The 15,394-nt window shown below is 40.5% G+C and overlaps 1 protein-coding gene and 1 long non-coding RNA gene across 3 annotated transcripts; one reads left to right on the top strand and one right to left on the bottom strand.

Moving 5' to 3' along the window:
• Positions 1-283: 283 nt before the first annotated feature.
• Positions 284-9,795, bottom strand: LOC134872497 (serine-rich and transmembrane domain-containing protein 1). Of its 2 annotated transcripts, XR_010166805.1 has the most exons (3): positions 9,542-9,795; positions 1,125-1,834; positions 284-833 (listed from the first exon to the last, which is right to left on the bottom strand). XR_010166805.1 is itself a non-coding variant. In XM_063895831.1 (2 exons), exon 2 carries the CDS (start codon positions 1,827-1,829, stop codon positions 1,488-1,490), a length of 342 nt encoding a protein of 113 aa, XP_063751901.1. In that variant the 5' UTR covers positions 1,830-1,834; positions 9,542-9,795; the 3' UTR covers positions 284-1,487. The 2 variants fall into 2 exon arrangements, 1 of the variants encoding a protein (XP_063751901.1); XM_063895831.1 differs by having other exon boundaries at positions 284-1,834.
• LOC134872498 (uncharacterized) lies at positions 3,863-15,147 on the top strand. The gene is made up of 4 exons (XR_010166806.1): positions 3,863-3,991; positions 14,281-14,357; positions 14,440-14,515; positions 14,905-15,147. It is a non-coding gene; the product is annotated as an uncharacterized LOC134872498 (long non-coding RNA).
• The last annotated feature ends 247 nt before the right edge of the window (positions 15,148-15,394 follow it).

Below are 15,394 nucleotides of genomic sequence, written 5' to 3'. Positions count from 1 at the left end.
TAACAAGACACCACTCAGAAAGGAATCCTGCCTCCTCAAAAGATTTCAAGAGCCTCTCGAGTCGAAATGTGCACTTGACAGCATTGTGAAAGTAACTGCTTTTTCATTTCAAATGCCTCTATCTGTCAGTCACTTTCTGCAGCACCTCCTAAGAACTCAGAGTTTAGATGTACAGGGAAATGTTATCCAATTACTACGACTACTATGGAACTTGATTTAAGTGAGTTTAGTTTAATCAAGCATCACAAGTTACTGTGTGTTTTGCTCTTGAAGCACCCTTATGCAGCAGACCCAGTAATATCAAATAAAGGTAAAAGAAGACTCACATCTTGTAGAGGCAATTACAAAAGAAGATGTGTGAAAGAAAAACATGCTTATGGCATTCATTCACCCCATTGACAAAAGTTAGATTTGCCCAGGAAAGCTCATGGTCAGTATTAACAACCAGGTCAGCCATGTTTTTATCTTTACTGAATGATGTGTCCAGGAAGGAAAAATATGCTCCAAAAACAACACAAGCACAGAGTTGGTCATTAATTTTATAATAATTAGTTCTGAATGTGTGATGTATTGTAAAGAAACAACATTTCACAGTATTAAAACACAAATGATTGAGCCTAAGCAACCATTACCATAGCTTAAGCAAGTAAGACAGACAGGCTGCACAGAGTTCTCACGCTTCGGTCACTATGGAGACTGCAATCAGACGCCATACGAGCTGACAGGCAGGAGAGGGTAATCCGTCACGCTGGTAGAGCTGTCTTTCAGGACCCAGATTTCATCTCGTTTATGTCACTTTTGACCTGGTCTGTAGCTGCAGTCAGGCCTGCTGCCTGTCAGTAAGACACAATTTCTTCCTCACCTTTCCCCCCAGCCCAATGTCCTTCCTCCAGGGGAATCATGAAGCAATCTGGTGTACAGTTTTAAGGGATCTCGTCTTTTTTTATTAGACAACTAGACACACACATGCATATCTGAACAAAGCGATGGTCTTTCTTTAATATGATTTTAATATTGTCATTTTTTTATGTAGTCTACGGATATTCTGAAACATGCTCGACAAACTTAAAATCAATATTAACTGTTTCACAGTAAAGATGACAAGAGAAATACAATAAAAGAACCTTGCAAAAAGGAAGAGGAAAGATAGTATTCCCTAATTAAGCTTTTCTTGCCAAGGGAAAGTAGTCCCCCAGGTTCATTTGTCTTTGAAACAAGGTCAGTCAGTCTCCTCCCTCAAGGCCTCTTCTTCACATTGTCAGCTTTATTTCCCCTTTGCTGGTTGAAATCGCATGGGCTTGTTGGACTATTGGAATTAGTATATTCATGCGTAAGCAAATGTTTTTTTGCAACAGTGAGGAAGTGCTGGGCCTCCATGTGTTTTGTGTGTGTGCGTGCTTTTCTGCTTTCAGCATATAAGCATGCATGCACAGGGGAATACATACATGTCCATGTGTCTGTACTGTACGTGCTCCCTGCTATGTACCTCAGGTGGACAGTGAGGAGATGGTGGACCTCTGAGAAGAGATGCTACAGATCTCCATGTTGGTGAAGGAGCTCCCTCCTTCGCTGCTGCAGTCTGGGACCGATGAGGAGGAGGAAATTATGTTTTTCAGCCTGTGGAGGGAGATGATGAGCAGCGTCAGCAGGAATACCAGCAGGCCAAGGAAGAGCCATACATAAACGTAAACGTTGCCCGGACGTCCTGGCGACGAGGCGGCCGCTGAGGTGGAAGAAGAGGTTGGCGAGAACCGTAGAAAGGTCCCATTGTCTATCTGAGAGATTGTAGTCTCATTATGGTCCCCCAACGAGACGTCCATCCCTGACATCCTGGCTGATGTTCGGCATAAATGATTGGATTTGTATGAGAGAAACAAAAGGTTAGTGAATTTTTTTGTGGAGCAACAGAAAGACACATCAACATTCATAACTAAAATGGCCAGAAGAAATCTCTTTTGTCTGCTAAAGCTGCCAAGTGTTTATTTTTCTTCCTCCAGAACACTTCAGCATGGCAGATGCTTGCTAACACAAGAGCTGTCACCCATATCCAGCTTTGGCAGAAATTAAGAAGGAGGAAAGAGAGCACTTCATCAATTCTGATTCAGGGCCAACAATTTACTTCAAGGGCCCCCAGATGCAGAACAGATTTCTATCAAATAATAGTTGAAAATAATAATCATTTCTTGTATCCCTCTTGGAGTACCTCATGGAGAGTTCATGCTAATTGAAAAACATCAAATTGATTCACAAGTACTCAAATGCTATTTGCAAAAATATTATAATTTTTTTGCATTGCCCATTGATTGTTGAATTCACTCATCTGCAAGACTAAGGAGATTATAAATCTGTGAATAAATATAAATATATTTGAATGTATTTGCAGCAATGAAACAAGCAAACAGGTGCAGCTTAAGTGTTGGTTTATGTTATAATGTATGAAATTTGTATGAATTACTCACAATCATGCAATATAGTCTCGCGCAAAACTCCTGTAGACACTGATCTGTCGTGGTAATCAAATACTGTGTGACTGTCAAAGGATAAATGACAGCATAAATGAGCTTTACTGACTGGACTATAATAAAGGGAAACAGCAGGGGGAGTGCTTGTGTCATTGAAAGCCTGTCAGTCTGGAGCCTGGAGCCTTTCATGCCAATAAACGAAGGCATCCTTATCTGATGAAATTAAACTCCTCATAATCAGCTTTCACAAAGACAGCTGAGAGCCTACCCTCCTCCACTGCATATTAATACTGCTGATATTGTTCCACTGCGTATTACTGCACGATACAAAAGTGACATGAACATGTGACTGAGTATTGTAAAATGGAAATGTTCAGTCTTTGTCTAGGAGAGAGACACAGAGAGTTGTATTTGGGTTAGGCCAGCCTTCTGTCTTAACTTGATCTATAGCAGCGGAGAAAGACACTTCAAAGAGACGAATGATTAACCATGACCAGAAAAGTAGTAGGGGGGTCATCACACACACTTTGCAACACAGTGGTGAGAACTCATTTCTGTCTTATCTGCCAGCTCTCCCCTCCTTTGTCTCCATTTCATGGTTATGCATTTCACCATGGACCATATGTGTGCCTGCCTGACCAAATTATATTCAGCGAATGGAGTAAATTGCACAACAACATTGTTCACATTATATATCCAACCAATGTATGTTTCTCCAGATTCTAAGATATAAACATACCATATACAGTATTTGTATAGAATGTTAGCAATGATGAACCAGAATCACATCTAAGAACAGACTTTCTTTAACACTGTATAGCCTACATTCAATTTCTTTTCATGCTTGATTGCAAGATTATATATCATAAACTAATCATTATGGCAGCAAGAGTGAGTCAGTGTAATTACAACACGTTGAACTTAATGCACTTAACATTGAATTCATGGTAGGCCTATTTTATTAATGGTACGTTTTAAGGACATAATAAACTTTTGTGAACCCAAAATTTGATTTGATTTGTAAGTGAAGTTAAAGTAATGGACTATTACACTTTTAAATACTAAGATAAATTATGAAACTGTCAAATATAATGATCAAATCTTTAGAAAAGAATATGTATGCGATATGTGTTATTTGCACCTATTTAGTTGTATTGTTATCCTTTTATTTATTTTCATTGACATTTTTCTTGGCCTACATTGAAAGTTTTTCTATAAAGGTCAGTAGAATAAAACTTCACCAAACTGCAATAACTACATCGCCTATTTCTCGTGTGAACTGGCTAAATAATAAAATGACTAAATACACCTTCAAAATGTGGACAGTCTGTCATTTAAATGTACTAGATTGGCTCTATATGTGCGAATGTGCTATTTGTGAACACTTTTAAGCAGAGGGGGTCAGGGGTCAGAGATCAGCTGTTGTTCTGTTTCGCAGGATTTATCTCGTTCAAAGCTGAGGTAGTTTACCCCAATATCGTGTATATGGCAGAGTTTCGTCGCATATTGCCAAAATATGTTTTGCACAGGTAAGATAACTATGAATGTTTATCTTGACAATGACAATATGCATTTTTGTGAACACCTGTAAACATTTGTCTGGATTTAAAGTAACGCTGACAGCAAGCCTGGGATACGTGTATGTGCTGGAAGAACTAGGAATTTGCTACAGCGATTAGCATTAGCCAATACAATTCGTCTGCTAGTAAAAGTTGTATCATTTAAATTGTCATTAGGAGTTAATTCGTAGTAGTTTTTTTTTATTGGAATTCCTTTGACTTACTTACATTGTTTTGTGTAAGTAGAGTGTTAAATGTAAGATATTTTAGTAGACAATCAGTTAGCTACCTAGCACAGTTAAGCCTTTTAGCCTTAACCTGTGCAAAACATTGGGTAAATTGTGTGGAACAATTAGCTCATTCAGGTGTTTGTTGTTGTAGGGCAGGTTATATGTTGTACTTAGACACTACAAAACTACTTTTTGTACTTTTGCAGAGAAAATGTTATTGTGTGTGTGTGTGGAGTATTGACACATGTCAATGAGAAGTTTAAAGCAGCAGACACAACAAGGCAATAGCAATAGCAATAGCAATAGCAGAGAGCTGACTTTAAGATAATGCCAGATGATCTGAACACTTCTCTGACTATTGCTTCTGCTGTGTTTTGCACAATTTACCTTTTATAAATGATAACAGTTTAAATGTGTTGCACCTGATCGATCCCAACGCTTTTATTCTGTTCCTGTTCCATTTGTCAGTGTTTGTACAAAACTTAATCTTCTATTGAACAAGGTCGTGTGTGAAGTTTTAAGCAAGCCACTCTGTCCCCAAACTCTTATTCAGTATTTATTCTCTCAATCTGTCTCTCTCTCTCTCTCTCTCTCTCTCTCTCTCTATGGATGGTACAGTTGACAAGAATTTAGCTCTCTTTAATCTACAGCCTGCTGTACCTTCAGGGAGATGCACAGCATAATGAGGAGGGAGAGTTAGGCTTCTCTCACTTTCTGTAATTGCATACTCTTTTGCCCCAGCTCTGTTTTCTTTATCAAATCCTCCCAGTGGTTTCCCCGACCCAATGAAAAATGTCTTGCAGTCTTTGTTGACTTGTATGGATTTTTTTCCAGTATTGAAATATTCACTGCACATGCCTGCCCCTCTCCCCTTTTGCTGTCCTCTAACTATTGCCATCCTAAATCTACACCTTTTTAATTCAGTTTCTTCCTGAAATGATTCCCCCATCTTGATTTTAAACATTTTCATTACAATTTTAATTATTGATAGCGACATTTTACAACATTCAATCTCATGTTAATATTTCTGCTAAAATTATGTCAATAATCAGTCATGTGCCTGACAGAAAATTCCACAAACTTGACACTGAAACGCTCTCCATTCATTCCCCAACTCTTTGATCTAATTTCACTCTGCCACCTTTTACATATCTTATCAGCTGTCCTTCTCCTGCTGTCATCCTCCCACGCTCTCCTGCTCTGTATAGGCTGCTGTCATTAATGATACGTTGTTTTGAAATCTGTGATGAAGCTTGTTCATTGTGAACTGAAGAGGCTGATAATTGGGCTTAATGATGCTTTTTGTATCCAGGCAACAAGGTACGTTCAGTTCTTTTTCAAGCTAATCTACTTTAAGAGGGCAGGCCGTGCAGGCCCGTTGAGGCTGAAGAGGTCAAACATACGCATGCACACACACACACAGACACGCCTACATTAAATGAATACCAGTAGTTATTTTCCTAAGGAACAGCTACAAGCGTAATACAGAGAACAACAAGGGCTAATTGGGAAATTGTGCAGACATGTCTAGGAATATAGTGCTTTTTATCTGTTTTTAGGTAGTCAGACATGTTGGATCTGGGGTAATATTTGTCTCCGAATCCTTTCAGCCCTCACAGTCTCATTTACATCGTTCCTGAAGTGTGATCCAACACTTGGATAATCAGTGTTTCGCTGCTTTCTCTCTCTTGTTAAGCGTTTCTGTTTCACCTCTGACCACGCCAAGCACCTGTAGTAGTGACCTGGGCAGAGGTTTTCTTTGTTGTACCTGTAACAACACCGCGTGAAGCGTTTCTTACATGATCATTATCTTATTTCAGCTTTCTGCTAAACAATAAGCCAATGTCAAAAACACACAATGGTTAAGGTCTAACATGCAGGCTTTAAAACTCTTTGATGGTTGCTTTTTAAAACAGCGGTGAGAGAACTTGCCTTATTTAAAGTATGCGTGTACAGAAAGTGTCTTGCTTTTCCTACTGTAATTCTCAAACTCACTCAGGTGTGATTCAATCTACTCGTACCCTTCCCTCTGAGCTGATATGGCCTTTTCTCTGTTGGACTGCAGGCGGACATGGTGCTAATTAGCTGCTAATGTCGGCTGCAAAGATAACGCATCTTGGCAGAGGTGGAATAGCACAGAGAGAGAGCCGGCATACTTTTACATTAACTCTTCATTAAGGATTTTTATGGTGTTTGATGACACAATGGAAAGTCAGCCATAATAGTTTTGATGAGGTTTACTTTCTCGATTATCAGCAAGGTTAAATGACTGGTAATGTAAATAAGTCTGGTGGCTTTTGAGGAGAAATGTACACATCAGGGGTTGTGCCATGTCTAATTGCCACACTCTCCACCTCTCTGGGTTTTCATTTTGGGACAGGATTCTGTAAGAGCTGAACAGCAGCTGGTGGTTAAAGTCGTTGTCGGGCAGTGAAGGGCAGCTTTGTTTTTTGCCCTCCAGGTGAGCAATCCCATTGGGCTGTGATGTCAAAACTATGAATAGCCTGTCTGGTCTTCAGGACTCGGTTGCATTCCTTTCGACCGGACTTCACAAGAGCTGGCTGTTTCCTAAATATATTCAATTCACTTGATTTTAGTCTCTGACCTTCTTTAACTTCTTTAAGAAGTATCTCCCCCTCACTCCCAGTCTGGGCCATGTGGAGTTCAGACACTTTGAAACTGTTCTGCCTTTCAGCCTCCTCATTCTCCTCTTTCCTCTGGAGTCTAACAGCCTGAGGCTAATAGACGGGTCCTGGCAGAAATGCTCCTCATTTTAACTCTGAGCTACAACTTGCTCTTTCATGATCTATATATATTTCAGCTTGTTATTGCCCCTTAACCTATTAAAGAGCTCTAAATATATCCTGTAAAGCCTTGGTTATCTCTACGACACACTCTTCTAACCCAGCCGCCCTGAGCAAATGTCTCTTCATCCTTCCCCAGCTTTCTACTCTCTCTACTCCACCTTTCCTTGCTGGGTCTTGACTTGAGCATGGTCCGCCGCCAGTCTGTATCTAAAGACGTCACGCCTTCTCTTCCCGATGCTGCCCTTTGTCCTGATCAAACCCCTTCCTTAGCGGCACAATCTCTGCAAGTCACTCCTCACACGGTCTCCTCCTCTGTTGGTGGAGTATGTTCAGCAAAACTCCTGAGACATTGTGCCGTGAAGCTTCCTCTGCTCCACTTTCTCAATCTGTTCCTCACCCTCCTTCATTTTTTCATCATCTCCTTATAATGTTTCTCACTGTCGGTGTTCAATATGTATGTGGCACAATCTGTCTCTTATAGGTTCTGTCCACAGAAACATCTTGTGCTCCTCACTCCCTGTTTTCATGTCCTTTGTACAGTGTGTATTTTTTACTTGCATACTGAAATATTTTCAGTATTTATCCAATACATTTGAATGATTTAAGAGGTGTAAACTTTTAATCTATCCCTATTTGTTTCCATTTATTGTGTGGTTTTATTGTTTTATTCATGAAATATATCATTTTTCCATGAGGACCAAGCAGAGAAACGGATAGCAACACGGCCGTGGACTCTCAATTATTTGTGCTAATTAAAACATTGATATCCTTTGGTGACAGGAAATAGCCTAACGCATTACTGACAATTTGACAGTCCATTCATGCACCATACGCACATATTTACCAAAACCTTAACCCCTGAGAGAAACCCATTCTGTTCAGTTCTGGTATTAGCTTTTCACTTCATGAATAATGGACGAGATCCACGCGTGTCAAAATGTCATGGCATTTGGGCCATATTCTTTTGTGTGTGCTTTCTCATACAGTATTCACACCACATGCCTCAACAGGGACGAGCTGTGCCAATAGCACAATACCATTAACTTTCAGGCATGTACGAAATATTTTGACACACACAGGCTAACACACTATTCCAGCTCGAACAACAGATTGTTGGGGGGAAAAAGTACCCCTGAATTTTAAACCTGTTATATTTTTCATATTCCGAACCAGAGCAGCTGAAAAACAGACCTGAGGCTCAACCACATGAATTCGCCTCAGCAGCCCTGAATACCACAGATAACCCATTTATGGGTCAGAGTTATGCAGGAATGATGAAAGAATGAAGACGGTGATGTTTTAATGCGTCAGAAGCTCTCAACCGTTTTCCCACAAGACGCCAAACCATCTATATTTCTTAAGATAGTTCACTTTAGAAGTAAGAACTTTAGTAAGATGTGCCAATAAATGACTTCTATTCAATGTAGAGAAACGGGTAGATGTTTTGAATGAGACCACAAAACAATAAACTGGTGTTTTTATTCATTGCTTTTACGTGTGAATGGTAAAATCCTGAGAGCACTCGACGGCTCCAGCAGGGATCGAGCACCGCTGTCCATCTGCTATCTGATTCTCTCAGATATCCAGTGCATGCAGGTGAGCATTTCAAAAAAGCTCCACTGTAATGAGATCTTAAAGGTGTGTGAAGGGCTTATTTTAATTGACAGAGAGAAAACAAGCGTTTATATTTGGGATTCGTGATCATTACGTATGGGAAGACATTCTGGTCAGTGGCCTGTGTGGATAATGAGCTCTCTTGCTTTGATTTGAGTGTTATTGTTGGTGTGCTAGTCCATCCCTGTGGTGAAGTGTATTTTACACCTCCGTCTGTATCTGTTAATTACTCCTGCTACTTCTTAGAGCAGTATACACAATACATACATCTGATACTGATTGTGTCCGTGTGCATCTCATTTTCTCTGTGTGTTTATAGTGAACTGGGATTTCATCATTTTAAACTCAAACAAACCCTGCTCTCTCAATGCCCTGAAAAGCCTTTTTTACTGTCCTTTTTTCTTCCTTCTCTATCTGGAGGCACAATGCTTCACTCCTCTTTTTCTGAACTGCCACAGGACGAGTGCCAGTTTTCCCAAGTTGGTGAATTCATTATTTCCTGCCCTCTACATTTATCCTTTCCTGCAAGCCTCATAGACATGTCTCTTCTTACATTTCCAAATGTCATCTTTCCTCTGTCTTAGTTTCCATTGTTCTCCCTGTCTGTCTGAAACAGTGTTTGTTCTCACGACCACTCTGCAGGCAGTAATACCGCACTGAATAAAGTTGCTGGCAACTGAAACGAGACGGATACATTCGAGGCATTTAAGGTGAATAATGGCTGTTTGTATTCAGCAGGAATCCCCTCTTACAGAGCAGATTAACACCGTCCCCGCTCTCTCAAAACAATTTGGAAACATTTCATGAAAAGCAGCCTAAAGCATGAGCAGCATATCTGATATTGTTTAAAAAAAGGAGAAGTTACAGACCTTGTTTAATGTGTGAGACCGGTGTTCCTCGGTGGCGTTCACGTTGTGCAGAAATCCATCCCGTTGTGTTTGGTATTTCAGCCGAGCAAACCAGATGCCCTTAAGATCTTCCCCCTGAGCCTGTCCCCTCTCCCCCCGTTCTCTCTGTCATTCAGTGTGACACACAATCACACAAACACACTGTCTGGATACGAGTCCTCTGATATTAATGGGCTCACATTTAAAAGGGAACACACGCACGCACCAGGTCTCTATCTGAGAGGCTGTAACTAATGAATTATGTTGGTTTTTTTTACTAGAGAAGTGGTAAAGAGAGGGAGTAGTGCTCGCTCTAACCCCACTCCCTCTCTGTGTGACTCTCCCCACCCCCCCCCCACCAGCTCTGCCCTCCCACTTTTCTCTCTGCTGCTCATCACCTTTCAATAATGATCACATTAACAGCCCAATCTATTGTCTCTTGTGCTCACTTTCATTGAGCAAAGAAACCTCACACTTAACAAGCTATCAAATGTTTTCATTACATGGGCAGACATCAGTAAGATCCATAAACGTACAGCCAGAGAAATGGTTTGACAATTGACCAATAAATCAATGCCGTCATGCAGGCAGTTTAAACTCCTCAGACGAGACCCCAAATTGGCGGCTGAATGAGTATAGTGTGGCCATGGTAGAAAGAATTAGCCTTTAACACCCTTTAGTTTCTATCTCTTCTCACCTCTGTTCATTTTATAGCTCACATTTTCACTTAGCTCTCTTTCTGACCCGCTGATTCCCGCTTTCAACAATAAGTACTAACAGAAGCAAAGCACATCAATTCTGTAAAGTGCATACACCACCTTTAAATTTCAAATTGTGATGAACATACGCTGGAACTGGATTTTGAGTTAATTGTTCTAAACAAAAAAAGTATCTTATTAAAGGAGCGGTTTCCACTCAAATCAATCAGCTAGTTTGGGATTTTGACATTTGCTTCTTCAATTTGCACCACTGCCCTAATACAATGGAGCCTGTCTGTGGTGCTGATGGCATTGATTCTGTTAAACCGTATGAGTGCCTCCGAGAGGCTGTAATCACTGTCGGCATAGCGACGCTTTAAAATGATACCGTCAGTGTTGGAATGCTAATAGGTTCATAATGATGATTATAGCATTTTGGTGTTAACAGGCATAATGTCCCCAATGTTCACTCTGTTAGATTAGCACGTTAGCAATCTTGCTAATTACCAGCATACATAAAGTACAGTTGTTGCTGATGCATTGGTTTCCCCGGTATTTTGCCCTAGACCAAGCACCTGATAGACTAACAGTCTTAAGAGATCACTGCAGTTTTTTAAGTACATTGCAGAGGGACAATAACAGCTTGTACAAAATCTGTGATAATCACTGAAGTGTGGGTTAAAATACTTTACTGCAAAACTGTACAAGCTCAAGGAAAGGTCAAGAGATCCTCAGTCTACATAATGGACAGACTTTTTTTTTAATAGAAGTAGAACATACAGGTCTGGAGAAAATAAAGAGACCACTGCAGCATTATGAATTTCTCTGGTTTTGCTAGTATGTGTTTCGGTAAAATGACATTTTTTATATTTTATTAACTACTGACTAAATTTCTCTGTGTTGGAATTCAACAGACACTGGAATGGCTGACACACAAGAAGAGATAAAGATTTAAGAAACATTTGGAGTGGTCTCTTCATTTTTTCCGGAGCTGTATGTGTTGCTACTTCAGGTTAACCAAAGTTTTAGTGGTTTACTTTGACTGAAAAGGTACGTGGCTTTGTTTTGAAAGGAAACTCTAAACATACAATTCAGTGTCCTCTGATATAAAATAAAGTGCACATGCCCTGAATCTGATGAATGGGCTTGATGATATTCATGAGGTGTTAATCATGTGGCAGTTAACACCTGTCTCTCCTCTGTGAAGGGGAACACAGATGCCTCCGTCCTCCGCCATCTGCCCGCTGACACAAGCACCCGAGGGTGTTAGCAGCATCCGTGAACAGAGAGGGTAGAGATGAGAGGACTTGACTTTATTCCCATCCAAATCCAGCTTTCCCTAACATCACATAGCTGGTATTCATGTGCTCTTACCAGAAACAAAAGTGACGGATCGGGGATTCCTCTGATGAGAATGTTATCCGTTTGTGAATATCATCTTAGTCTGAACCCCGAAAAAGAAAAGAAATGTGGATAAGATATTTTTTAATGAGCCTGTTTCACTGGTGTTGACAGTGTTGAGGGAGACACCACGGAGAAGAGGAAAAGAACCTAATTTAATTATTCAAATATTTATTTTCCCTGACCTTCATTCTACTAATCACACTCAGAAGAGACCATTTCTAAACGGGGAATCATTACACTCGCCCAATTCTGTATTCTTCCTAAAGAGGGGAATATGTTTGGCAAAGCTAATTATGTGGATGTGATTACACGTCTCTGTGCAAACTGCAGTGTGTGGATTTATTGTGCGTGTGTGTGTGTGAGAAAGAGGACTGAAGGATGGAGATAAGAGTTTTGGCCTCAGCTGGTTTTTGTTACTAATCCCAGGCGGCGTGGACACCAATTCCATGTCATTCCCTGATATTCCAGCCCTTTTCGACTCCATGCAATCCCAAGCCTGCCCTTGTGAGGACACCGGTGTCTGCCCTGCATGTTAATGAAGGGGAGGCATGCAGTATTGAGGGTGTGCAACTGCTTTTGAGTATTTTGGGCTGAGTGTGTATACTTGACAAGCTTACTCTGCTACGCTCAAGGGAACAATTTATAACTCTTGGATAACCGACAACTTATTAGTTTCCTATATGTCAGAACATCTAGGTATTGTAGATGCGCTGGCAGATATGCATCACATCGCTCTTGTAATCTGCGGCAATTTGCAAAGTTCCCCGCTGGGAGGGAAGTTCGCAAAAGCAAAATTCAAGACGTTGATGAGTAGAGGAAAGCTGAATCTTTAATTTTTCTTCTCCTTATTGCAAGAGAAACCATCTTTGCATCCCTAATAATATATTGTGTCCACTTCTCTGTGATGATGTGCAGAACAATTTGGGATTTTTTCAGTTTAGGTTTTGTAGAGATTTTTCAGGTCAGACACCAGCCAATAAATATGCACAGACTACACTCCAGCTTTTCATCTCATGGCTGGTTCTTGCCAATCAAAATGAGCTCTACAGATCTGACGACATGGAGCAGAGAAAATATACTGAGGCATAACTGTCACACACACACACACACACACACACACACACACAGACACACAGAAGCCTGACAGGCGAGGACTTGTCCAGAATAACAATGAGTGAGATGGAAATTTAAAATGTGCTCTGTGGGGACAGAAATAAAAAAAACAACACGTGTAAAAAAAAACACATGTCTGAGCAAGATGCCCAAAAGTAGACCGAAATCAGTGCTCTTATAAAACCTTAACAACTAATGGTGTTGGCAATTTCACCCGATTCCTCTGAAGGGTACACTCTAAATTCATGAAAGAAGAGAAGAAAGGGGGAAAAAAAATGTCCTCAAAGTCAGATTCATTTGAATATATGAATAATTTAGTGCACCCAAAGATTTTGGGCCCTTAAACTGCAAATACAAAAAAGCTCTTAATCTTCAAACATTCATAATTCATATTGAATGGCTCGGGCTAGGGGAGACAGGGAGATATGTGATGCACAAGTTTGCCGTTAAAGGTATAGAAGATATAAGGTCTAAAGCTACCACACTGGCAACATCACTGCATGGGTGTGTGTCTTTACACATTTCAGTAAATCAGTGCATCTGTCTCTCTGTCTCTGTATTCCTGATATCCACTCTGAATACTCTACGCAAACGAACACAATTAAACTTTCATCAAAGGTTTGTCACATCTTTATGGTTATTACCACATGCTGTGATATTCTATAAAGTGTTTGGTTACAGTATAGACTGGTATCAGGTGTGTGTGTGTTTTAGGGCAACATAAGTATTCCACCATCACAAGAAACAGACACAGCTCATTTTATTTTCTTGCCCCTGGCTCATTACAGCGATTGGCACCAAATTTCAACCGTCATATTCCCCAACAAAAGGTCCTTTGATCCGCATGAGGATAATTAAATAAAGCACGATTGTGGCGGTGTGAGACATGTGACCTCCACACAGAGGATGAGAGGAGACTTGAGAATAACTACTTTTCATATTTGATGTTTGTTGGTGTTTGTCATGAGTTTTGAAACCCTTCACCTTTACATATGAAATGTTTTGCAGTGTTTTCTTCACAGATGCCCCTGCAGCTCGGCACAGATGATTCGGCCTCTTCAGAGTTCTGTTGTCTCATGATGTTATGAAAACTTGCATATGAACATGATGATTGCCAGTCCTACTGCTAATTGGGCTTCAACCTAACATGACTCATCTCTATAGCAGTGTTCAGATTAAGTTATGGGGCGTTTGCATTTTTTCCAGCCCAGATGAACAAAACAAAGCAGATAAAAAGGGAGAGTACAAAGATGTCAACAAACAAACTCACAATCGTTTGTAGTTAAAGTTAAATCCGACTGAGCTGACAATAAAAGTTGCAATTTGCAACTGTTTTCTGATGTTTTGTTTTCCCTAACCATTTATTAACCTGGCTGGGAACGGGGAGAGGAGGATTGTGGGTAAAATGACAGACACTAAGAAGATAAAAAGATAACTGAGGGTTTAGTCTGGTTCTTGAGTCTGTATTGAATCATGATCAGTTTATCATCTTCTCTTCCTGCCAAGGGTGATGGGGAAAATGCCTGTTCTAGGTGGATAAACCTCAGGAGATTAGGATGCCTTTTCATCTCTTTATCCTACAGGTTAGTAGCCCGTTTCGTGTCTTCTGAATTACTATATCTGTGCTCAGGGTGAGAGACAATCTCAGCTGTGGTCTCCCAACAGGGGTAACACCATAGGATGAGATGCTGCTGAGAGAGGAGATGTGTCCATCCCTCGCCGGGAAGGATATTCCTGAAAGGTGCAGTATTTAAGAGCTCCCTGCTCCCCCCCCCCCCCCCCCCCCCCCTTGCCCATCTGGTCCAAGCCTGTCACCACCAATACATCATGGTAATGAAGTGGCAGCAGCCCAATGCTATCTGTCATAAGCAATATGCATCTACTCAGGGACTGAACGGAAATGAGGAAGAGGGATCTAAAGACAGAGGAAGGCAGAGAGACTCGGTGTCCCCCGAGCAGGTGTTTTTGTGTCTGTGTGTGTGTGTGTGTGTGTGTGTTTTGTGTCTGTGTGTGTGTGTGTGTGTGTGTGTGTGTGTGTGTGTGTGTGTGTAAGAATGAATGTGTGTGTTTAATCATTCTTCTTTCAACACAGTGTGACCAGATATCGACTTTTATTTTATTTTTTCACAGGAGAAAATGGCCACAGCAGTAGACCTTATCTTCCACTGGACCAAGGATATTTCATCAGTTCTGCAGAGGGGCAAAGATCCAGTGCATCTTATCTGTCACAGGGAACATAACTCACCATTCCTCCTCTTCTTGGCACTGGGTATTGATATGTTTCAGCTCAACAAACTGTACAATATCACACAAACCACACATGGTTGTGGTTATGCATTTAACACCTAATAAACAGCTGTTGCAAAGGCAAAATATTGTGCTGTTGTTTTTTAAAGGCTCTGTTTCTAAGTAATTCCTAATGATTTGGAGACAACACAACAGTTATTGTATTTTGTTTCATACTCTTTTGCCTTTATTTTAAATGTTTGTAAAAAACATTAGGTCTAATATGACACTAACACTCAGAAATGCATTATTTTAGTTCACTGTTGATGGAATGCCAATTGTCATTAATCTAATTATAACTAATTGTTAGAAATATGTGTGCATATATGGTCTG

This window comes from Eleginops maclovinus, chromosome 11 (genome assembly GCF_036324505.1).
Source record: "Eleginops maclovinus isolate JMC-PN-2008 ecotype Puerto Natales chromosome 11, JC_Emac_rtc_rv5, whole genome shotgun sequence".
In the NCBI taxonomy this organism is placed as follows: Eukaryota; Metazoa; Chordata; class Actinopteri; order Perciformes; family Eleginopidae; genus Eleginops; species Eleginops maclovinus.
This window is presented reverse-complemented; position numbering and strand designations above follow the sequence as displayed.